General features: G+C 44.6%; 1 protein-coding gene across 2 annotated transcripts in view; it reads left to right on the forward strand.

The window, feature by feature from the left end:
* Window positions 1-25,815, forward strand: part of NGEF (neuronal guanine nucleotide exchange factor) — an 850,900-nt gene that overhangs the window by 630,101 nt on the left and 194,984 nt on the right. For both annotated transcript variants that reach the window (XM_069213776.1, XM_069213777.1), the window contains one exon: window positions 17,842-17,994. In XM_069213776.1, coding sequence (XP_069069877.1) covers window positions 17,842-17,994 — 153 coding nt within the window. The remainder of the gene's footprint in view (window positions 1-17,841; window positions 17,995-25,815) is intronic.

A 25,815-nucleotide genomic window follows, 5' to 3' on the forward strand; every position in this document is an offset into this window, starting at 1 on the left:
TTGAGGGAGCTATAAAAAGTTTGTCATGAGGGAAGCCCCTGGCATGGACGGGTGACCGGTTGAATTTTATGCAACTTACCAAGCAATGTAGGCCCCCAGTTTGCTGGCTATGTACAATGCAGCATTTGAGGGAGGAGCCCTTCCACCTTCCCTGAGGGAGGCGACATTGGTGGTCCTTCATAAACCAGGCAAGGATCCTGTACAAATTGGTTCGTACTGCCCACTGTCGTTATTAAACACCGACTATAAAATATTAAGGCGTCTGCTCGCGGATAGACTTACGCCCATAATTACAGGGTTGATCCATGCTGACCAAAACAGATTAATTTCGGGTAGAAGCACTTTCCTTAACCTTCGCAGATTGTTTGCTATTATGAACTGGGCGAGCAAGGAACAAAATGAATCAGCGGTGGCCTCCTTAAATATTGAAAAGGCGTTTGACACACTGGGGTGGACCTACCTAATGCTGGTTCTCCGACAGCTGAGCTTTGGCCCCAACTTCCTGAAATGGATGTCCCTATTATACCACTCCCCCATGGCTCGGGTTAGGATGGGCGCAGTGTTCTCCAAGCCCTTTGATATTGCACGGGGGACCCGCCAGGGCTGCCCCCTGTCGCCGCTTCTCTTCGCACTAGCTATGGAGCCCTTGGAACGAGCTTTGAGACTGAGAGCTCCTGAATGGGGAATTTAGGTGGGAGGGTTGTGGCATGTTGTATCGCTTTATGCGGACAACGCCCTGCTATTCCTCCGCAGCCTTGCCCCAATTGTTAATATTTCTGCAGGAGTTTGGCGAGGCCTCTGGACTCCAAGTCAGTTGGTCGAAGTCCTGCCTGTTCCCCCCACACCGTTGCCCATGGCTCAGCGTGAGCAATTTCCTCATACATCTCTGTTGTGGGAATACGATACCATTGAATACCTCGGAGTCAAGATCTTCCACAAGGTAAAAGACCTAATAGATGCAAACATAGGCGGTGTTCTGGCGACTGCGAGGTCCTCGTTACCTTTCTGGACCGCTCTCCCGCCCTCTCCCCTGGGTAGATTGGCTATTGCTAAGATGTTGGTCTATCCAAGATTATTGTATCACTTCTCGTCTCTTCCGTTCCTTCTTCCAAATAAATGGTTTGTGGAGATGCGCTTTTTCCTCACTGCACTCATATGGGGCAAGAGCAGAGCACTCATGGCCTTAAGAAAACTTTATGCTCCCCTGTCGGAGGGGGGCCAGGGCGCTCCCAACTTCGAGTTCTACTTTGCGGCAGCTCAGCTGTAGTGGGTAATGCGAAGGTTGGCAGGGCACAATCTGCATGAACTATACATCAAGATTAAACAAGGGGGCACGATTGGGCTACTGAAGCGGCTGTTGTCACCTAGCTCAGATACTCACGTTGCGGAGGCTAAACTATTGCTGAGAAATGCCAAGAAGTGCTGGTTCAGGTATATCCGCCGGTCAGACAGGGTTACTCTGTACGCACTGCAGCTCCCTCTATGGGTGCTACAGGGGATGGTCCCTACCCAACATAGACAGACGGCCGTTGCATGGGAGGAGGCAGGAATAACAGTTGGGCGATCTCTTCGAAGATAGCATGCTGACCCTATTTGATGACTTGTTGGATGATTTCAGCCTCCCTCCTGGATTCTTTCTTACTTATGCTGCTCTAACTCGGGTGGCGGCGTCCTACTGCGGTTCCTTACCCAACGAACCCAACACATCTTTTTTGCTCCTGACAATTCTGACTCATGGGAACGCAAATAAGGCGGTTACAAATTTATACAATGCGCTTCACATAGATGATGCTGCTTCCCTTACATCACTTTGGACATCCTGGGGGGAGGCGCTGCGCAGCGCACTCACTGACAACCAGTGGCAACAGCCTCTTGCAGCTCCTAAAATTATATCAATGAATGCCCGCTACAAACTCATCCAGTTCAGTTATTTACACCACACTTATCTAGCACTGCTAGGCTAGCGAGGATCTATACATCAGCACAGGACGAGTGCCCGAGATGTCGCAATGAGTCTGCCGATTTCTTGCATATGGTGTGGTCCTGTCCCGAGCTGTCGTAAATTGGCAATCATAACTGAGATATTGAATAAATGCACGGGAGGGACCACGCGCCGGGACATGGCACACTATTTACTTGGTATAACACGCAGAACCTCCAAAAACAAATCAGCGAACAAAATCCTAGATCTGGCATTGGTACTGGCAAAAAGAGGCCTAGCATTGACTTGGAAATCCCCCAGTTTACCGCCAGCATCGAGATGGCTAACTGATAGCGCCCGGGGTTGCTGGACGAGCAGCAGGCGCTTACATCATTGTATGCTGCATTTGGCCCCCCTACAGAGCCCCCTGATTGGGCGGGGGTGCTTGCGGTGATAGAAGGTGAGTTGAGCTGACCGGTGGGGTGCGGTGGTGGGGGTTGAGTCACCTCTCTCCCTTCCCCCCTTTTGTGCTCCCCCCCCATTCTACCCCTGGGCATGCTGATGGGCTACTGGTGTCCCGCCCGCGGCAACCTCCTCCGCCCTACTCATAAATGATAACTAGTAAACCGTTACCCTGTCATGGGGGTCTTCTTCAGCGTTCCATTGGCTAGTCCTGGCGGCGCGCCTACTCAGTCTACTGCAGTTTATTGTAGTTCTATGGTTGATGTTTTAGGGTTTGGTGTACTCTTGTATTTTCTATAGCTATTCCTGTATCCTGCTAATAGTGTGACATTTGCACATTATTCAATGGGCTTGTAACTGTTATCCGGTAATTGTCTCTCACCGCTCCAAATACTGCTGCCTTTCATCCCCAGTCCCCTAGGTCTGGTTACCTTTTTGTGTTGTATTGGATGCTAATATTGAAAATGGGCAGTATGTTGCTGCAGCTTCTTATTTTTTATACTGTATAGATCTGTCATTTGGAATGTCTTCTTATTTCCAGTAAAATACAATAAGGAAGTATGGAGAAAAAAAATGGAGAGATCAGCAACAGAGATAGCTGCAGGATTTGGGGTGGTGCTCGGCCACCGCCCATGGAAACCTATCAGCTACAGTCATTTTTGAAAAGTAAACAAACAGGGAATTCCATGGTGGTGTGCCTTGTGTGAATCCCAGAAGTTTTTATTACCTACTATACCCTAAAACCTCAAACTTTGTCTGAAATCATTCATTTTCCTTACATTTGCTTAATGTAAACTTATGGAATCTGCAGGAATCCACAAAATTCCTCACAATCAGCATTGCCCCACTTGTGCCGATAAAAATGCTGTTCCACTTGTGTGGTTGGGACTAATGCCCACAACAGGAATGAATCAAACCGATGTCAATAGGAGTGCCCACGCTAGGGCTCCAAGTGACCTTGGTTTGAACTGTTTCTTTTGTGGGTGCTAGGTCCAACCACACAAGTGGGGCAACGTTTTTTTCATGGGCACTAGGCCTACCCACACAAGTAAGGTACCATTTTTTCAGATGACTAAGGGCAATACTGGGTGGAAAGTAGTTTGTGGCTGCTCGCAAATTTCAGAACTTTCCATCACAGACATGTGAAGGAAATTTGTTTTTTTAGTCAAAGCTTGAGGTTTGCAAGAGATTCTGGGAACAACAACTTGGTGAGAGTCACACAGTCACCCCATCCTGGATTTCCCTAATTGTCTAGTTTTCAAAAATGTACAGGTTGCTAGATTTCCCCGGGTGACGGCTGAGTTAGGGCCCAAAACCTACAGCTACCCACTTAAAAAAAAAATGGTCAGTTTTGAGTAGGAAATGTAATGCGTCCATGTTGCGTTTTGAGCTATTGGCAGTCGCAGGCGCTAGGCCTACCTGCACAAATGAGATACCATTTTTATCAGAAGACATGTGGGAGCTTAGAATAGTAGGGTATTTGTTATTATTTGTGCCTTCCAAATTTAAGCCTGTGAGTAAGAAAGAAGACATTTTGAAAAATACGCTCTAAATCATATGATAGTACGGGTACCCACAAATTCCGAGATGCACAATTAACCACTGCTCCTAAGCTCCATATCTCGTGCCCATTTTGTCAGAAATACATAGGTTTCCTTAATACCCATTTTTCATTATACATGTTTCACAATTATACAAATTACACAATGAAAAAACATTGCACGGTGCAGCTCAGTTGTTGGCTCTGGGAACCTGATGTAGTACAGCATGCAGAATTTGTTCATGCCACGTTTGTATTTGCTCATGCTGTGTTCTAGGTAAAAGAATACAAAGGTAGCATTGTACCTGGAATATGCAGCTTCCATTTCGCTGTGGTGCTGCGCGTCTGTTGTTGTAGAAACTGTACAGTCTGCTGAAGCCTTTCATTTCTTCTTGACTCTTGAAGTCACAAGTTTACATTTCTTTGTTATGGTCATGCTATTTTACTCATTACTCTACAACCTTTTAGTATTTTGGTACATGAAAATCAAACTAGGGAAATTTCAAGTGTAAAAATCATTTTAGAAAGTGCTCAGTTTCCAATAAGTTCGGTCTTAGATGCTTTATGAAAGATTTCTAATACACAATTTGTTACTCTGTGCACTCCATTTTCTTTTGGAGTAAAAAATAATTGCATTGGCTATGGGTATTTTTTTAATAGATTCATTAGTAATCTTCGTTTTATACACAAGCAGTTATTTATTTCTAAGTAGGTATCAGAGGCCGTTTTAGTGACTTGGCAAGCTGTAGCTGGATGTAGCTTTGATATATTGGCAAGCTGCTAATTCCAAAATGGGGATGGAGGAAAGTTTTGAGAAGGTGCATTGACTCAGACTGTGCTACGCACTTTCTTTTTTATTCTCACTATAGAAGCAACATAGAAATGGTATTGAGACTGGTGGTGACTATGAATGTGTTACTGGGCAGAGAAAACTGTTGTTTTTTCTTGTAACTCTTTATAATGGTGGTGTAAGCAGGTGGATCCAGGAAAGGCGACAATTGCTGTGGTTGATTCTCTTCATCAAGTGACTTGTCAGAGAGATAGAAATTATGTTAGTAACAGTTACTGGGATTGGAACTGGCTTTGCATCAGACTACTGCAATTGATTGATTTTTCTATTGTTTCTGTTTATCCAGCAGTCCATGCTGAACAGTTCCCATTGGAGCTGGGTCAAGACTAATTTGCATATGGCATGCTCCAAACTGAGATGCATGGTGTGCAAAATAACGATTGACTGGGATGCTGCCCAGAGTGTCTGCAAGCGTCTGAAATTTTTTCCAGCACTCCAACCATCACTTCTATGTATACTTAAGTGAAACATCCTAAGTAGTAAAGGTAAACCTAGACCTGGGTTCCTTACACACTATGCCACTGGATCTATATATACACTAATGATGGGCCCAAATAAGGACCAAATTGGTATTGGGTTGCTTGTGTTCCGTTTCAGGGAGGACCTTGCCTCGAACTTTGGGCTGGACTGTTTGCTTCTTGGAGAGTGCTTAGTATTTTTATTAGCTTGAAAGTAATTCAATAAAATATTAACCTTACTGAAAACGTAGTGCCAACCCAAACCATATTTTAACTAAGTAAACTACCTTATAATTTGATTTGATTAATCTTGTATTATATACCATAAACATAATTGTCTATTGGGGGGACAATTCCATGATCCCCCGGGTCTCTAGCATAGTACCCAGGTACTGCCAAACTGCCTTTCCGGGGTCTCCACTGCAGCTGCTGCTGCTGCCAACACCTCAGACAGGTTTCTGCCCTCCTGGGGTCCAGGCAGCCCTGGCCCCGGAAGGCAGAACAAAAGATTTCCTTTGAGAGAGGGTGTTACACCCTCTACCTTTAGAAATAGGTGTCAGGGCTGGGGAGGAGTAGCCTCCCCCAGCCTCTGGAAATGCTTTGATGGGCACAGATGGTGCCCATCTCTGCATAAGCCAGTCTACACCGGTTTAGGGATCCCCCAGCCCTGCTCTGGCGCAAAACTGGACAAAGGAAAGGGGAGTGACCACTCTCCTGACTGCACCTCCCAGGGGAGGTGCCCAGAGCTCCTCCAGTGTGTCACAGACCTCTGCCATCTTGGAAACAGAGGTGTTTGTGGCACACTGGACTGCTCTGAGTGGCCAGTGCCAGCAGGTGACGTCAGAGGCTCCTTCTGATAGGCTCTTACCTCTCTTGGTAGCCAATCCTCCTTCCTTGGTAGCCAAACCCCCTTTTCTGGCTATTTAGGGTCTCTGCTTTGGAGAATTCTTCAGATAACGAATGCAAGAGCTCACCAGAGTTCCTCTGCATCTCCCTCTTCACCTTCTACCAAAGGATCGACCACTGACTGCTCAGGACGCCTGCAAAACCGCAACAAAGTACCAAGACGACTACTAGCAACCTTGTATTGCGTCATCCTGCCGACTTTCTCGACTGTTTCCAGGTGGTGCATGCTCTGGGGGTAGCCTGCCTCCTCCCTGCATCAGGAGCTCTGAAGAAATCTCCTGTGGGTAGACAGAATCTCCCCCCTGCAACCGCAGGCACCAAAAGACTGCATCACCGGTCCTCTGGGTCCCCTCTCAGCACAACGAGCGTGGTCCCTGGAACTCAGCAACTCTGTCCAAGTGACTCCCACAGTCCAGTGACTCTTCAGTCGAAGTTTGGTGGAGGTAAGTCCTTGCCTCCCCACGCTAGACTGCATTGCTGGGTACTGTGTGATTTGCAGCTGCTCCGGCTCCTGTGCACTCTTCCAGGATTTCCTTTGTGCACAGCCAAACCTGGGTCCCCGACACTCTAACCTGCAGTGCACAACCTTCTGAGTTGTCCTCCGGCGTCGAGGGACTCCCTTTTGTGACTTCGCGTGGATTCCAGTTCACTCTTCTTCCAAGTGCCTGTTTGGGTACTTCTGCTGGTGCTGCCTGCTTCTGTGAGGGCTCCCTGACTTGCTGGGCGCCCCCTCTGTCTCCTCCTCCAAGTGGCAACATCCTGGTCCCTCCTGGGCCACAGCAGCACCCAAAAACCTCCACCGTGACCCTTGCAGCAAGCAAGGCTTGTTTGCAGTCTTTCTGCGTGGGAACACCTCTGCAAGCTTCATCGCGACGTGGGACATCCATCTTCCAAAGGAGAAGTCCCTAGCTCTCTTCTTTCTTACAGAACTCCAAGCTTCTTCCATCCAGTGGCAGCTTCCTTGCACCCTATGGGCTATTTTTCTAACCCTCACTTTTTCCTAACAGTCCCAGCGACCCTCTACAAGCTCACATAGGTTTGGGGTCCATTCGTGGTTCGCATTCCACTTTTGGAGTATATGGTTTTTGTTGCCCCTATATCTATGTGCTCCTATTGCAATCTCCTGTAATTTTACACTGCTTGCATTACTTTACTTGCTATTACATGCATAATTTTGGTTTGTGTACATATATCTTGTGTATATAACTTATCCTCATACTGAGGGTACTCACTGAGATTCTTTTGGCATATTGTCATAAAAATAAAGTACCTTTATTTTTAGTACTTCTGTGTATTGTGTTTTCTTATGATATTGTGCATATGACACCAGTGGTATAGTAGGAGCTTTACATGTCTCCTAGTTCAGCCTAAGCTGCTTTGCCATAGCTACCTTCTATCAGTCTTAGCTGCTAGAAACACCTCTTCTACCCTAATAAGGGATAAATGGACCTGGCACAAGGTGTAAGTACCTCTGGTACCCACTACAAGCCAGGCCAGCCTCCTACATTGGTTGTGCAGCGGTGGGATAAGTACTTGTAACTACTTACCACTTTGTCATTGTGTACTTTTCATAAGAGAATAATATACAAAACAGTTCAGAGTATGTACACCTAACCAAAAAGTTTTGCTTTTCTTCTCTTAAACTTTTTACAAAGTTCTGAAAAGTTTCTCTAAACTTCTAAAAGTTTCCAAAAAGTTTGAAAAAGTTTTTTTCTCTGTTCTTTCAAAGGTTCTGAAACTTTTTATTCCTTCTCTCTATTTCTAAACCTTTTACTGTCATGTCTGTAGAAGACTCTACTCTTAAAATGGTCAATACTACTTATGACAATTTGAATTACAAGAGCCCAAGGAGTCTCTGCTTAGATAGAGGTTTAGTGATATGAAAGAACCCTACAAAAGAGTTTCTATTTAACATGCTTATTGTGAATGATGAGTCCCAAGCAGGCTCATCAAATGAAAGGTTAATAGAAGGTTCCCAATCAGACTCCGGAGATCTCCTTGAGGGAGGTGGGGATGGTTCTGTACCAGATCTGCCCCCTAGCAGGACACCTAGTAATGTTGGTAGTAATGGAGGTTCCCATCACAGTAGTGGAGTCTTTATTCCTGGAAGACAAGTTGCTAGGGCTCAGTCAGTTAGGGACAGATCCCCCTCTGCTGTTTCCAATTTATCTTCTGTGTCCAAGCATTCCCAACCCACTCACCCTGAAGACAACATGTTAGAAAGGGAACTCAAAAAGTTGAGGGTTGAAGAGACCAGACTGAAGCTTAAACAGCAACAGCTGGCCTTAGATAGGGAATCCTTAGACCTGGAGAATGAGAGACAGAGATTGGGGCAGCAGCAGTATTCCTGATAGTAATCCTGTTAGAGAGCATGATTCCAGGAATCTGCACAATATAGCCTCCCGTTACAAGGAGGGGGATGACATCAACAAGTGGTTTGCTGCACTTGAGAGGGCCTGTATGGTACAGGGGGTCCCTCAAAGGCAGTGGGCTGCTATATTGTGTCCATCTTTCAATGGAAAGGGTAGGGATATGCTCCTTACTGTTAGAGAAAGTGATGCTAACAATTTTGCAGTTTTGAAGAATGCACTCTTGGATGGATTTGACTTAACCACTGAACAATACAGGATTAACTTCAGAGAAACCAGAAAAGAGTCCTCACAAGACTGGATAGACTTTGTTGACTGTTCAGTGAAGGCCTTGGAAGGGTGGTTACATGGCAGTAAAGTTTCTGACTATGAAAGCCTGTATAATCTTATTCTGAGAGAGCATATTCTGAATAACTGTGTGTCTGACTTGTTACACCAATATCTAGTAGACTCAGATCTGACCTCTCCCCAGGAATTGGGAAAGAAGGCAGACAAATGGGTCAGAACAAGAGTGAACAGAAAAGGTCATACGGGGGTGACAAGGGTGGCAAGAAGAAGGATGGTAAGTCTTCTGACAAGGTTGGGGACAAAAGTAAAACTGAGTCTTCATCAGGCCCACAAAAATCCTCTGGTGGGGGTGGTGGGTCCAAATCCTCTTCCAATAATCAACCTAAAAAGCCTTGGTGTTATTTGTGTAAAGTCAGAGGCCATTGGCCAACTGATACCAGTTGTCCAAAGAAAAACACCAAACCTCCCACTACCACAACCCCTACTACAAACTCTAGTGCCCCTAGTAATAGCAGTGGTGGTGGGAGCAAACCTACTAATAGCCAATCCAAGGGAGTAGCTGGGCTCACTTTTAGTAATTTAGTTGGGGTTGGTCTTGTTAGGGAGACCACAGAGGCTGTGTTAGTCTCTGAAGGTGCCATTGATTTGGCCACCTTAGTTGCTTGTCCCCTTAATATGGATAAGTACAAGCAACTTCCCCTAATGAAAGGTGTTGAAGTTCAGGCCTACAGGGACACAGGTGCCAGTGTTACCATGGTGATAGAGAAACTAGTGCACCCTGAACAACACCTCCTTGGTCAGCAGTACCAAGTGACAGAAGCTCATAACAACACTCTTAGCCACCCCATGGCTGTTGTGAATCTCAACTGGGGGGGAGTTATTGGTCCAAAGAAACTTGTGATTGCCTCAGATTTACCTGTAAACTGTCTACTAGGGAACGATTTAGAGACATCTGCTAGGGCAGAAGTGGAGTTGGAGGCTCATGCAGCAATGCTGGGCATTCCTGGGCATATTTTTGCATTGACAAGGTCTCAGGCCAAAAAGCAAAAAGGACAGGGTAACTTGGATCCTGGAACAATGGACCAAGTGTTCCCTAAAGCTAGGGGTAGCAAGGGTAAATCCCTACCCACTATCCCTCCCTCTACAGATGATTCTCCTTCTGAGGAACAAGAATTTCCTCCCTGTGCAGAACCTTCACCAGATGAGCTGGCAGCAGACACTGCTGAGCTTTTGGGTGGAGGGGGGTCTGCCAGGGAAGAGCTGAGTGTGACACAGCAAACCTGTTCTACATTAGAGGATCTCAGACAGCAAGCTGTCAAACATCAAAATGGGGATGTCAGTGACTCACATAGAGTTTACTGGGAGGACAACCTCTTGTACACCGAGGCAAGGGACCCAAAACCTGGAGCAGCCAGGAGATTGGTCATTCCCCTGCACTACAGAGAGTTCCTCCTAACTCTGGCACATGACATTCCTTTGGCTGGGCATTTGGGCCAGATCAAAACATGGGAAAGGCTTGTCCCCCTGTTTCACTGGCCTAGGATGTCAGAGGACACAAAAGATTTTTGGAAGTCTTGTGTGACCTGCCAAGCCAGTGGCAAGACTGGTGGCACACCAAAGGCTCCCCTTATTCAACTACCTGTGGTTGGGGTGCCCTTTGAAAGGGTAGGGGTTGACATAGTTGGCCCCCTTGACCCTCCTACTGCTTCAGGCAATAGGTTTATCTTGGTGGTTGTGGACCATGCCACAGATATCCTGAAGCAATTCCTCTAAGGACCACTACAGCTCCTGCAGTGGCAAAGGCCCTCCTGGGAATCTTTTCCAGGGTGGGTTTCCCTAAAGAGGTTGTATCAGACAGGGGTAGCAACTTTATGTCTGCATACTTGAAAGCAATGTGGAAGGAATGTGGTGTAACCTACAAATTCACCACTCATTATCATCCACAGACTAGTGGACTGGTAGAGAGGTTTAATAAAACTCTCAAAGGTATGATAATGGGACTCCCTGAAAAACACTTCTCCTGAGTTTTTCATCTTCATGGGATGTCCTGTTACCTTGCCTCCTTATTGCATACAAGGAGGTACCCCAGAAAGGAGTGGGCTTCAGCCCCTTTGAACGCCTCTTTGGAAACCCTGTAAGAGGTCCACTAACACTTGTGAAGGAGGGTTGGGAACAATCTTTAAAAGCTCCCAAACAGAACATAGTGGACTATGTACTTGGCCTAATATCCAGATTACATGAAAAAGGCCAGTAAAAACCTTCAGGCTAGCCAAGAGCTCCAGAAGCAATGGCATGACCAGAAGGCTGTTCTGATCCAGTACCAACCAGAACAGAAGGTGTGTGTATTGGAGCCTGTGGCCCCAAGAGCACCCCAGGACAAATGGAGTGGACCCCATCTAATTGTTGAGAAAAAGGGTGAGGTTACCTATTTGGTAGACCTGGACACTGCCAGGAGTCCCCTTAGGGTGATTCATGTCAACCGCCTAAAACCCTACTATGACAGGGCTGATCTCACCCTGCTCATGGCAACAGATGAGTGACAGGAAGAAGAGAGTGACCCTCTCCCTGATCTCTTTTCCACTACTGAAAATGATGCTTTAGTGGAGGGAGTAGTTTTGCCAGATTGTCTGACTGCAGAACAGAAAGACAACTGCATAAATCTCCTTGGCCAATTTTCTGAACTCTTTTCAACTGTGCCAGGCACCACATCTTGGTGTGAACACACAATTGATACTGGAGACAGCTTGCCTGTCAAAAGTAAAATCTATAGGCAGCCTGGCCATGTCAGGGACTGCATAAAACAAGAGGTTCAGAAAATGCTTGATCTGGGAGTGGTTGAACCTTCTGAAAGTCCATGGGCTAATCCTGTGGTGCTTGTACCAAAGCCTCAATCAGGTAACAAAAACTGATGCTCACCCTGTACCCAGGGCAGATGAGCTCATAGATACAGTGGAATCTGCCAAGTATCTAAGCACCTTTGATTTGACTGCAGGGTATTGGCAGATCAAATTGGCTGAGGATGCTAAACCTAAAATTGCATTTTCAACTATAGGAGGGCACTACCAATTTACAGTGATGCCCTTTGGCTTGAAAACTGCACCTGCCACTTTTCAGAGGTGGGTGAACACAGTCCTGCAAGGGTTGGAGGCTTTTAGTGCAGCATATCTAGATGATATAGCTGTCTTTAGCTCCACCTGGGATGAGCACCTGGTCCACCTTAGGAAAGTTTTGGAGGCCCTGCAAAAGGCAGGCCTCACTATCAAGGCCTCAAAGTGCCAGATAGGGCAGGGAAAGGTGGTTAATCTGGGACACCTGGTAGGTGGACAACAGATTGCACCACTGCAGGGAAAAATCCAGACAGTCATGGATTGGGTTCCCCCTACTACTCAGACCCAGGTGAGAGCCTTCTTAGGCCTCACTGGGTATTAGAGGAGATTCATTAAAAACGATGGCTCCATAGCAGCCCCACTTAATGATCTCACCAGTAAAAAGATGCCTAAAAAGGTATTGTGGACAGCTAGCTGTCAGAAAGCTTTTGAGGAGCTCAAACAGGCCATGTGCTCTGCACCTGTCCTAAAAAGCCCCTGTTACTCCAAAAAATTCATTGTTCAAACTGATGCATCTGAATTAGGGGTAGGGGCAGTCTTATCACAACTGAATTCTGAGGGCCAGGATCAACCTGTTACTTTTATCAGCAGAAGGTTGACCCCTAGAGAAAAGCGTTGGTCTGCCATAGAGAGGGAGGCCTTTGCTGTGGTCTGGGCACTGAAGAAGTTGAGGCCATACCTGTTTGGCACTCACTTTATTGTTCAGACACTCCACAAACCTCTACTTTGGCTAAAACAAATGAAAGGTGAAAACCCTAAATTGTTGAGGTGGTCCATATCTCTACAGGGAATGGACTATACAGTGGAACATAGACCTGGGAGTACCCACTCCAATGCAGATGGACTCTCCAGATATTTCCACTTAGACAATGAAGACTCATCAGGTCATGGCTAGTCTTATTGTCCTTCGTTTGGTGGGGGGGGTTGTGTAGGAAAGTACCATCTTGCCTGACATGTTACCCCCATATTTCACTGTATATATGTTGTTTTAGTCTATGTGTCACTGGGACCCTGCCAGGCAGGGCCCCAGTGCTCATAAGTATGTGCCCTGTATGTATTCCCTATGTGATGCCTAACTGTCTCATTGAGGCTCTGCTAACCATAACCTCAGTGGTCATGCTCTCTCTGCTTTCCAAATTTGTCACTAACAGGCTAGTGACTAGATTTACCAATTCACATTGGCATACTGGCACACCCATATCATTCCCTAGTATATGGTACTGAGGTGCCCTGGGTATTGGGGTTCCAGGAGATCCCTATGGGCTGCAGCATTTCTTTTGCCACCCATAGGGAGCTCTGACAATTCTTACACAGGCCTGCCACTGCAGCCTGCGTGAAATAACGTCCATGTTATTTCACAGCCATTTACTACTGCACTTAAGTAACTTATAAGTCACCTATATGTCTAACCTTCACCTGGTGAAGGTTGGGTGCAAAGTTACCTAGTGTGTGGGCACCCTGGCACTAGCCAAGGTGCCCCCACATCGTTCAGGGCAAATTCCCCGGACTTTGTGAGTGCGGAACACCATTACATACGTGCACTGTACATAAGTCACTACCTATGTACAACGTCACAATGGTAACTCCGAACATGGCCATGTAACATGTCTAAGATCATGGAATTGTCACCCAAATGCCATTCTGGCTCCCCAGGTGGGCCAGGTCCCAGGTGAGCTTTTTCTCAAGACTTCCACCCTTGGGGCAAAAATGCTTTTATTAACTGGCAGAGAACTGATGGCCTACCCCTCCAGACCCTGGGACCGCCACCTCCCTGGGGCTATACTGAAATGTGGGCTGGGTAGAGTGTGCACAGGACTCCTCCCCCAGCCCACCCCGGGGCCCACCATCCCCCCAGGGCCCACCACCCCCCCCCGGGCAAAAATGCTTTGATATTGTAGGTGTGGCCCGATGGCCTCCCAACAGCCCTGGGGACCACCACCTCCCCAGGAATTAACTGAAATATGAGCAGGCCCCTGACCTGCACCCAGGAAACCACCTCCCTCTGGGGCATTTTAAAAATTGGGTGCTGGATGGTCGGACAGGCCATCCTACATCCCCGGGGACCCCCGCCCCCCAGGGGCATTTAACAAATTGGGTGCTGGGGGACACTGAGGCCCCCTGGCAGCTCCAGGGATCACCACCTCCCTGGTACTGTAACAAAAAATTATTACGGGGGTCCATTTTGGACCCCCTTTAGCCCCATGGATCACCACCTCCCAGGACTATGATTGTTGGAGGGGAGTTGTGCGCCCCCCTCAAAGAGCCACTGATGGCCCTGGGGACTGCCACCACCCCCAGGGCCAGCTCCTGCTATGTCACGGGGTGCCCACCCATGGGACATAGCTTTTTGCTGTGGCTTGGCTGAAAGTTAATCTTACTCTTTTTAAATTACAAATACATTTTCTCTCATTTGTCCAGAAATATCTCATTCTAAATATGTCATATATTGAAGTAAAAAAAACTCTCTCTCTCGCTCAATCCCTCTCCTTCAGTCTTTCTCACACTCACACACCCACTCAGACCCTCACGCTCCCACTCACAGACCCACTCACGCCCTCATGCACTCACTCACTGGCCTGCACACAAACTGACACACCCACTAAAACACTGGTGTATGCATGCGCACACTTAGACAGACAATCTGAAAGACACTCTCACCCCCAGATACACCTTCTTAACCCTATTCTCACACCAAAAGAAGCCGTTGCCAACTCCCATTGCGCACAGCCGAAGGGCCGTGCACAGCATGTGGTTGGGTGATTAGGGTGTGTTGGCCGCAGGGTCTGGTTGCAGGCCAGGTCTTGCTGGCTACCTGCCCTGCGCAAGGGTTGAAGGCCAGGTACAGTGCAAGGTTGGGTGCTTATAGAGGGTTGGCATCAGGGCAGGGCCAGAGGCCAGGCCATGTGACCACCCCCACGCTGCCACATTATTGAAAATATATATATATTTTCACTAAAAAACCAAAGGTAATAGGGACATAATAGTTGGGTTCAGATTTCACAACCACAAAGCCATAGAAATTCAGCTTTTATAGATAATTATTTTAAGTAACTGTAAATCGTGCCCTAAGGTAACTATAACTGGCCATGCACAGTTTTCTGATCAATATTTTTACTGCAAATGTTACAGTGATATTATCAATGATGACACATAGGATATCATGAGTGATGTAATATTTGGGGTAATTAGCAGTGCCCCTGCCCATCTCCATACTGCCCTCTGTTATCGGACTCCTTGTTCTTAGCCCATTTCTCCTGCCTTCTGTGATCCAGTGTACCATACTTGCCAACAATTTGAACTTGGTAAGAAGGAGATTTTGAAACAAGACCTTAGGAATTGATTTCCCCTATTGACTTAAATTGAAAAAGTGGATATGCTGGGTGGGAGGCAGATAAAATAAACCCTTTTGGTCTTAAAAACATGGATAGTCTCCTTCCTGAATTAGTTCTGTTGGCATGTATGGTTGTACTGCTGCTGCCATTTCCTTCTGCCCTCAATGGTCTTTTATATTGCCACAGCCTTTCTTGCCTGCCCTCCATGGTCCATTGTGCTGCCACTGCCACTCCCGCCTGCCCAGCATGATCAACTAGTTGCCTCGGCATCCTCGTGCCTGCCCTCAATTATCTGAGTTTCTACCCTGACCTCTGTCTCCTTGCAGTAGTCTAATGAACAACTAGATTGCTAACATTCTATATTTATTACAAAAGTGTGGCACACCTGGCTTCATCTTGATGTAACCCGAACTGTAATACCTCAAGCACATCCTTTAGAAATTAAAAGAATATAAGGGTCTTATTCAAGATAGAAATTATGGTTTGCGCTGTAAAAAACTAAAACAAGGGCATATTTTCTGAATTCTCAAATTGCAGCAAAGCATTTTTAAAATAGTTGCTTTCTTTGTTTTTTTTATCCAGTTGATCACTTGATTATTTGTTACTGTCAGGGTAGATGTGGCATTAGGGCAAGAGCTGTGACTTTGCAACTGGGGAACCTGGTCCGAGTCTCGGCATCAGTTAAACATCCTGGGCAAATCACTTAATCTCTCTATGCCTAAAACCAAAATGATTGTGTCCTTGTATGGTGTAACTGATGTTCGTGTAAAGCACTCCAATACCTTCGAGTCAAGTCTGTATAAAAACGCAAAACAAACAGAATAATAAGTTTTGTGCACACTTTGCCATTGGACTATACTTGGGCTACATTTGGGTGATATTTGTGCTACATTTGGGCTCTTTTTTCTCTGGTGGCCATCTGGGGAGTCTTATTTGTTATGATACTCCCTAATTTCCTCATTTACTATAGTATCCTCAGTAGAAAATGCTTTCAGTTTTCGTCTTTGATTTCATCAAGATAGCATTCATACATGCCACACTTATGGCATATATTCAGAATGTTACCACTCTAGTTGAACATTAGAACTCTGTAGAGAAGCTGCTGATCACTAGGGAGTTAACTGGCAGTCTGCTGCTGGTGTTGAAAGTGATTGTTTCAGTCTGTATGGTAGAATGTTTTAATGAAATACAAGAGGAAGATAGTTGAGAACTCACTCAAACCATATCCTATGTTTCCTTTCTACATCACTAACCATAATTTTTATGACAAAACAAACCCCTTCATTTTGTTCCTTTTTAAATTAAATGTTTTTAGTTTTACAAGTTGGATTCAATCAAGTGTGCCACACTTTTGTCATAAGTAAGACTGTTAGTGCTCTATTTGTTCTTTAAAACACTCTGGGAGGCTGCAGTAAAACTCAAGGGAATCAACTAACAGACTGCTCCTGTTGGAAGTACATTTTATTGACAATGTCAGACTTCATTCAAATATGTCTGGGAAAGATGGTGTGAATATACATAAAATATGCTGTAATTTTAACTTCTGGAGCACCTCCCGTAACCTCTGTGGGACAATCATGAGAAAACAGTTTTCTATCAAACGGTATTCATGAAATCCCAGCAGAAGGCCTCATTTACGGTTTAAAATCACCTTAGAACACACCACAGTTATGTATATCATAACTAAAATCTCTTATCATCCTTTATATGTTCTCCTTTTTGTGACCCTCAAAAACTGCCATTCACTACAGTGCATTTCAAAGAGGTGTTATCATGTATTTTGATCCCCAGATGGCTGCCAGCACTTCCTGACCGAAGTGCTGGCACACAATCAGATCTCACCATAAGATCTGTGCTCAGGCTCTGCCCAGATATCTAGTTTTCTTTTTTCTTTAATAACTCCAAAACTACTGCATGGCACGAGCTGCGCACTAAGATCTAGCTTCCTGCCAAATTTGGTGTAATTCTGTTCAGACTTTTGAGCTGCAGTCGTGTCTAAAATCCCTATGGGAAAATGCATTTTGGGACCCTCCTTTTTCTCACACCTCATTCTAATCACCCTAAAACTTTCAACACAGCAGTTGAACTGACTGTCGTACTAGTTTTATAAATTTCATGAGGATTCGTCAAGCGGTGTCAAAGTTATTGGCAAAAAAATAAAAGTTTTTCCTTTGGAAACTTGGTCCGAACTATACCTCCTGGTGAGCGCCAGTAGGTAATATATAATATATCTCATAGGGGTTTCACTTACCTGATATATACTTACTATTTTGTTGTAAAGTCATGTGTGGTAAATGCATTTGTTCTAATGTCATACACCGATTTCTTTTATATAACTGAATGGTTCCCATTTTTACTATTTCGGAAGGGGGAAATCCCAAGGTTAAACACCGAGAATATAGTGCTGAATTCTGCAACTCTGTATCTGCTGCATTAATTTACTAAGCTGTTTTAAATGCTTAATTATTTTTAGGGGTGGCGAAGGTGAAGCATTTACAATGACCATGTGAAGTTTATTAATTTGTTCTTGAACATCATCCTGAAGTCCTATCTCAAAATAGGCTTTGTCCCAAACTAATGGAATAATCTGAAACCTTTATGTTTCTAGGTTCCTTCTGGATTTGGAACAACGGATGGAAAAAAACATTGTGATTTCTGATGTCTGTGACATTGTCCATCACCATGCAGCCGATCACTTTGCCGTTTACATCACCTATGTCTGCAATCAGACCTATCAGGAGAGGACGTACAGGAAGTTGCTGTAAGTGCATAAGGTCATGTTTTTCATTATTATGAGTTCTGTATGTTTGTACTTTTCTACACATCTCTCTGCTCTACCTACCCTTTTCACACCTCCCTTTCTCACTCACTCCTCTCCCCTTTCATCCCTTGGTCTCTAGATCCTATGTCACACTCTGCTTTTTACAAATTGATTTAAATGTCTTTCTGTATCTTCCTTTTCATTCCGTATTCATTTTTTTACAGGCAAGCACAAAGCGCTCCGTCATGTGTTGTAGTCTCTCTTTGAGCTTCAAATCACACCCATGTCACATCAGTCTCTTTCATTGGTTCGTGGGCTTGCCTTTTAAAATCTGCTTGCTTTCATTAGTGAAAGGCATGCATAAGTCATGCCTTTTCCGGTGTTCAGCCCTCCTTGAGCGCAGCGACCAAGTACCGAAAAAATACGAGGCTCCACATTTTCCATCTAGTTTCTGGACTACTTTTTCTTTTTTTTTCGCAGCGTGATCTCACTGGGCAGAAGTCGAGCGCTTTGCATGACCTCAACTCTGTTACATAGTTAATTGCACTTTTGCCGGTTACGTAGATAATTGCACTTTTGCCGGGTACATGGATAATTGCACTTTTGCCGATAGGTTTCACTACGAGTGAACTTTTATCTCCCTTTGTGTGTCTGCTTTGCACTGATCGTGGCCATCAGCTCGCTTACATTAAACGTTTACTTTTCAGTTTATATGGCAAGAAAAGTCCAGTTAGTTACGTGAAACTGTTTTTTTACATTTTCAATTTATGTGGCAAGAAAAGACCGGTTAGGAGTTTACAATGCTAATTTCTCTAGCTCAAGCAAACGTGGGACCGGTTGCATTGCAAATGCATGTTTCAAATTGTCTCACTTTATTTTAAGAATTTTAACTTTTTTTACTTATTTTTCTATAAGTGTGTTTATCGAGACATAGGGCAATTAAATCTAGGGATACTACATTTTTAGTCGCCCCTTTAAACTGTTACTTATTAGTGGGTAGGTGTCACGATGGGCTTTATTAAGGTTGTTGAGATTTCCCACAGTGGTCGGTGCCATCATGTTTTTTTTAGATTTCTTCATATTCCAGCATTAGAGGCTTTTTGGAGACCGTTTTTGAGCTAGTTTCCACTTTGCAAGACCATCAGACTCAAAATGTAGCTGTTCACACCCAGTTCAGTGCCAGCGGCCTAGTGTTATTTTGTTTTCCAGAAATAATTTACTGTTTCAGAGTAGATAAGCTCTGCTTTGTTGCTGTTCTGGGAAAACAAAAAAGTGAAGGTGTGACTACTTGAATAAGTATCACCTGCTGGTAGTTACTCAGGCTGCTTCCTTTATACTTGCTCTCTCAGCTTCTCCGGAGAGCAGTCAAAGGCAAATTCTGACCCAAAAAAAACAATCCAGCCTAAATTTTGTGTTGCTTAAATCCAGTGGCACAGTAAGCCCTGGAACCATTTCTGGACATAACCATCACAGATAGGGCATCTCACTTAAAAACTTACGTTGATGGGTGGAATGTGAAATTCTTTAAGTAATCTGCTGGCCTGGAAACAAAGTTTTCTTGCAAATGTAGTCTTATTTTCTAAAGTATGAGAGTGGTGTTTAATAAGTGGGGACCGCTGATATCCTGTCTCCTGGGTAAAACCATTTCTGATCCAGAGAGCAGTCCTTCCTACCTATGAAAATGTCTTGTATGATTTTGATAATGACAAGGAGGAGGATTCTTCCTTTCCTTATGCAGTCATTGATCTAAACAATATTTGTTCTTCTTTAGGGGAGTGGCTTTGCCCAGCACATTCCTCATCTTCTGGTGATATGTTTACCTCTAGTGGTCTTTTGAAGGTAACATCTACTCTTTTTAACAACCTCTGCAGACGGACCATGACATTTCTAGTGAAGATCCCTTAGTTTTCTTTTACTCACTGATGCATCAGTCCAACTGCTACAGAAACCTCTAGTGACACGTTGTCAGCAACTGCCAACGATCAGTTTCTGTCCAAAGGCTTGAGAATAAGTACAAATTGTAGAATGAGGACTTGGGTTTTATAAATGCTGGCCGTTTCTTCATGTGATTGGTGTCAATAGGCACATTTTGGAATCATTATCCCTGCTTCTGGGACTTCTGTTTAGGGTCATAACTCTAAGTAATGCTGCCACCTACAAATTGTGGCAATGGATCCCTGAGATTCCTGCCACCATCTGTGTCACTACTGAACGTCTAGAGAAGTAACTCCGTAAGATCTCCTAAATGCACAAACGGTGTGGTTTGAGTGAAGAGATCCCTGAATAAGAGTAAGAGGGTTTCTGCATCGAATAGACGACTTTGGCTCACATTATGCTCCTTCTCTGGTCTCATCATCTTGTATGTGTCTTGATCGGCTAATGAAACAAAGGTTTGGCTGCTAGGTCTAGACATACAGTGAAGGAATTTCCATACAGTACCACATACGATCAAACTTCTTGGCATGAGATTTCAAATCTTCTATACGGAATAGCACTACTAGGATGTTAATAAATCCCAAGATGCATGACCACATCTCACCAGTTTTTTTTTCTTTTTTTCTTTTTTTACAGTGCCCTCCATTAAGGAACTGACTTAGCTCAAGTCTAAAAGCATAGTACAGTTTTCAACACTGGTTTCTGAAAGACATATTTGCCTAGAAGCTCAGGGCTTCCTTTAGTCGGCTGCTTTTAGTGAGCAACACTTGGGAAGGTCCTTCAGAGTTTAGGCATCACCACTCTCGAATTGTTCACCATTCAGCCTTTGGTCCGAGGCACATCACTCTAAATCTTACAAAATAATGAACACCTGGCACTTTAATCAATAGTTCAGGCTCCTCTTCTTCATTCATTGTTTTGATTGCAGCAGTTCCAAGGAAATTACATTTTGATACATGCAGCTGAGGTATCATTTCTCCCACAAATAGCAATGATAACAACCTTACCTTGAACTGTACAAGCAGGCATTACATCCTTCCTCCCTTGTTAAAACCCCAACTAGAGCCTGAACAAACATTACCAACCTGTCTTTACCCATACCTGGACGAAATACTTGAAAGAGCCGTAGCTGTACAACAACAAAGTCACCATTGTCCTTTTTTTGCTCCTTAGGTACTGATTAGGATATAAACTAAGATGTAAACCAGAAATGGGCCCCATATAAGCAGTCAATGCGCCTTGCAGAGCCTTGGCAAATGGTGCTCATTCCAACACACCCTCCTTAATCTGTTTGTCCCTTTGATAAAGTATTGCAAAACACACAATTCTATCTCAGTTTCAACCATAAAGTCCTTTAAAGGTTCTATTTGTACCTTCACTTCATCGGAACCTAGCAATTTATTCAAGTGGAATGTCTGAGAGCTCCCATCTGTCCCAGAGATCTGTAACCTGCATGTATTGCTAGCTAATCATATATCCCCACTAATTACATGGTGAAAAAAGTGCAGTCCTGTCTCCAAGTGCCAAAATCACGACTCAGCTTTGTATAGATTTTGACATGTGCATTCTGTCTTAAGCTGATCTGTTCCTCACCCACCTGCCTAACTTGGACTTTGACTCACTCAACAGGAAGTAATCATCACCCTGAGATTCAGTCTAGGCATTCTGCTGTGGCACTAGAAAACTTCTCCCAATAACTCTTACTTGCTTGCTGTGCACAAACTCTGGAATTTCCTATCAACTCGCATGTCTTTTAAATCTCTCATTGCTAGGGAACAATAACAGTCTGGCACCACCAAGGGCTCCACACCAAAAATCAAACCTCGCCCGCCAATCTGAAATTCATTACAGTGCTGGCCCTTGTACAAAAAAGAGTGAAAAACGTGAAGGCACACGTGAAAAAGATACAATTAACAGTCACAATTGTATCTTTTTCATGTGTGCCTTCACGTTTTTCATGTTTATTGTTGGTTAATTAGTTTAACCTTTAAGGGTATTCAGGGGGTGTGACCCTAGTGCAGAGCACCGTGATATAACAGATTTGAGTTTTTGGATGAGAGAGTATTGGGGCGCCATTACTCCTGAGTATCACCCTCCATTAACGATTACAAAAAAAGAGTGGATTGGGAAGCAAACATTTTCACTAGAGTTTCTGCAATGTTCTTAGTACAGGTCAGTATTTCCTATGTTTATGTTTTCTACCCATGTGCAGTCTAAAGGGGAAAAGGGGTGAAACCCAATGGTGAACCCAGAAACGTATACATCTCTAAAAACTAGATATGATTCTGAATTTAGCGAGGTGGCATTTCTATATATACTTAATGTTTTCCCAAAGAAACTAATCTTTGCAATTAAAGATAGTGTTTTTTGTGGGAGAAAGAGGTACTGGTTAGTTCTTGCACTAAGTTCCCACCCATAAAAGTAATATCCCTTTTTGTCCATCGGGCTGTTCTGGTCATTGAGATTACAGTTTTTGTCAGTTGTCCAAGAACCCTCGGTACTCAGATGTATCAGACCTATCAACCAAGTGTTAACTTAACAATGATTTGTCATTGTGTACTGAAACACATCACTTCATGAAATGATTACAAAAGAAACTTATGCAATTTTCAAGTGTACCCAAGAACCTGAGTTTAGTGATGTAGGTTTTTTCTACCATTGTGAATTTTGTATTAACCATAATGGCAGAATATTCTCAGGGTGATTTATTTTAATGTATTTTTGTGCACACTAATTTACAATTGGAAGCTAGAAATATCTAATATAGAATAACAAGTCTCTTACAATACAGCTCTCACACTCCTGAAGAAAACAGTTACTAATTTGTGTGTTTGAACTTATCACTTGGAACAGAAAATGTCCAAAAATGATCCATCAAAAAGTCACATTTGTGAAAACTAAATGCACAAGTCGTCCGGGGTGGATTCCATAAATCCTTCTTAGCCAGATTGACATGCAAATATTGAACTTTGATTACAAACAAAAGACTTCCTACAATTTCTGAGAGAAACATCCAGAATTTGTAGGGAGCATCAAAAGACCTACTACCTAGTGGTCCCACACTTCTTCAGATAAATGTGTGATGGTGGACTTATTCCCTGGGACAAGAAAAGCCCAGAAACTGTGGAAGTGTCAGGAATTGTGCTTTAAAGTTACATTCAGTCTTGGGATGTGAGTAGGTGTAATAATGCAGTACAGTGATGGCTGGTATGCCGGGAACCGTACCAATCCCAGATGTTTCAGAAAACTAGTCACATAGGGAAAATCCTGAGTGGTGCAGTTTTCATGGATCCAAGCATGTTTTCCTACTCCAAATGTCATTTAAACATCAATATTACGTCCAAAAAGCCCCAATTCCCTCACTATTTCCATCGGGAGGTGGCAGCAGAATGTTGCCATAGAATTGGTTGGCATCTCATGAACCGTACTGACTTTAGACGTTTGTAAAAACTAGAGATTCGGGAATAAGCCAAGGTGACATACCTTATTGGATTTTCCAGAATAATAATCTCCAGATCTGAGCACTGATCCACAAAGGAGAGGTACTGTTGGAAAGGGGAAAGATTACCCCCTTTCCAACTGCACCTCAACAATTGGAAAGGGTAAACGTTTCCCATTCCAGCAGTAACTCCCCATTGTAAACGGTGCTTGGGAGTTTGAGCTGTGCCTCCGAGCACCAATTGCAGTTAAACAACTGAAACAGAGGAGGTTGGCACTGCTTTCACTTTGATGAGATCAGCGCGTTAGATGCGTTGTGCGTCATGAAAGTAAAACAAATCATTGAATTGAGGGGAATATCTTCCTCTTCAGTCAGAAATGAGAGCTTCAACAGGACACCCCTCTGTTGGGAGCACCAGAGCTATTCTCAGGTCCTGGTGTTGGACACTCTGGACACTTTCTTGGTATATCACTGTGCTGAGGACATTTTTAGCACTGTAGTAAACTTAAATTATCTCTCTTTAATCTAAAACATAAATGTCCTCTCAGGAGTTTTTCTCACTCTCCATCTGTCTGAGCCAGTGGAAGGATCTGTCCCTTGTCACCTACAAACTTATATAACAAAGAGAGGTCTGCTATGGTTCTGACAGTGCAACTCTGCTTTGGAATCGCATACGTTGGGATTGGTTTATCGCTTCCTAGGAACAATAGTACTGCTCAATAGATTTGAGTCCGAGACAAACAAAACCATAACTTCAAAATAAGATAAAAAAACAAACCCATCACAAACAACATTGGTATTGCCATTCGTATTAGTTAATGACGCAGCCTTAAGACCTTTAGCACTCAGTTCTTAGTTCAGTTACTCCTATGTTTCCTATAGCACAAGGTAATCATACAGTATTGGGAACATGTGAAGAGGCATCAGGTACCACTGCTCTTTGGGCATGCCACTGCACACTTGTGCACCTGAGGCCTTCAGTGTATTGCCTGACGTCCTGAAGATAGAACGCCTTGGATTGGATCTTTAATGAAGGTGTGTATCAGGATCATGGGATTGGCTAAAGGCAATTTTTCCATATTAATCACATTATAAGAAAACTCGAATTGAACCTGGAATTCAGTTTTTGAACAGTTAAGTTTTGTAAGTGTGGCACTTGGACATTTGGGGGGTCATTCTAACATTGGCGGGCGGCGGAGGCCGCCCGCCAATGTTCCCCCGTCAAAATACCGCTCCGCGGTCATAAGACCGCTGAGGGTATTTTGAGATTTGCCCTGGGCTGGCGGGCGGCCACCAAAAGGCCGCCCGCCAGCCTAGGGCAAATCTACCTTCCCACGAGGACGCCGGCTCCGAACGGAGCCGGCGTAGTGGGAAGGTGAGACGGGTGCAGTTGCACCCGTCGCGTATTTCAGTGTCTGCTTTGCAGACACTGAAATACACAGTGGGGCCCTCTTACGGGGGCCCCTGCAGTGCCCATGCCATGGGCATGGGCACTGCAGGGGCCCCCAGGGGCCCCGCGGCACCCCCTACCGCCATCCTGTTCCTGGCGGGAGACCCGCCAGGAACAGGATGGCGGTAGGGGGTGTCAGAATCCCCATGGCTGCGGAGCGCGCTCCGCAGCCATGGAGGATTCACCTGAGCAGCGGAAAGTCGGCGGGAGACCGCCGACTTTCCGTTTCTGACCGCGGCTGAACCGCCGCGGTCAGAATGCTCGAGGGAGCACCGCCAGCCTGTTGGCGGTGCTCCCGTGGTCGGTGACCCTGGCGGTCACCGGCCGCCAGGGTCAGAATGACCCCCTTGATGTTTTCAGGCCAATGAAACAAAGAATGAACCTGTAACTTACTATTTATTATGTGGCCAGAATCTCCTCTCGTATTTTCAAAAAGAAGAATGGCATAGGAGTTTAGCGAAATGTAAACCTTTCCCGGATGCTGCTTGAAATAGAAAAGTTTAAATATTTCATACCACGTCAATACATTTTTGGAAAAAACACACTTCAACATTTTAGTGGTGACATGTAGGGCAGAAAATTGCTTCAGTCGCCAGTACAATCTCTGTTTTATATTACTACAAATTTAATTAAGGAAAAGGAGGGGCAAATATTGCAGTGCACGGTGTAACCTGAAATCGAGTTCGCATCAGAAGAACGTGGTAAAGTTTCCTGGCAAACCACCGTCACGGGCGCTCACTGAGAACGGTGTATAATGACGTTTGCAGGTGCGATGATGCTTTAGTTGCTAGGAGACGGAGGCACTGAACTCTTAGTATCAAAGCGGTGCCTAGCACGAAGCAAACTGCACAAAAGAATGAATCAGCGTGGTACAGGTTTCAGGAATCCGAATATATCTCACAGTAATAAACCAATGTGTGCAAAGCGGAAAGTGCAAATTTACTGGTCACTTGGAAATGCAAAAAGAACGCGCGTTCGGGTAATTACCACAATGGGC

Source organism: Pleurodeles waltl, chromosome 11 (genome assembly GCF_031143425.1).
Source record: "Pleurodeles waltl isolate 20211129_DDA chromosome 11, aPleWal1.hap1.20221129, whole genome shotgun sequence".
NCBI lineage: Eukaryota > Metazoa > Chordata > Amphibia > Caudata > Salamandridae > Pleurodeles > Pleurodeles waltl.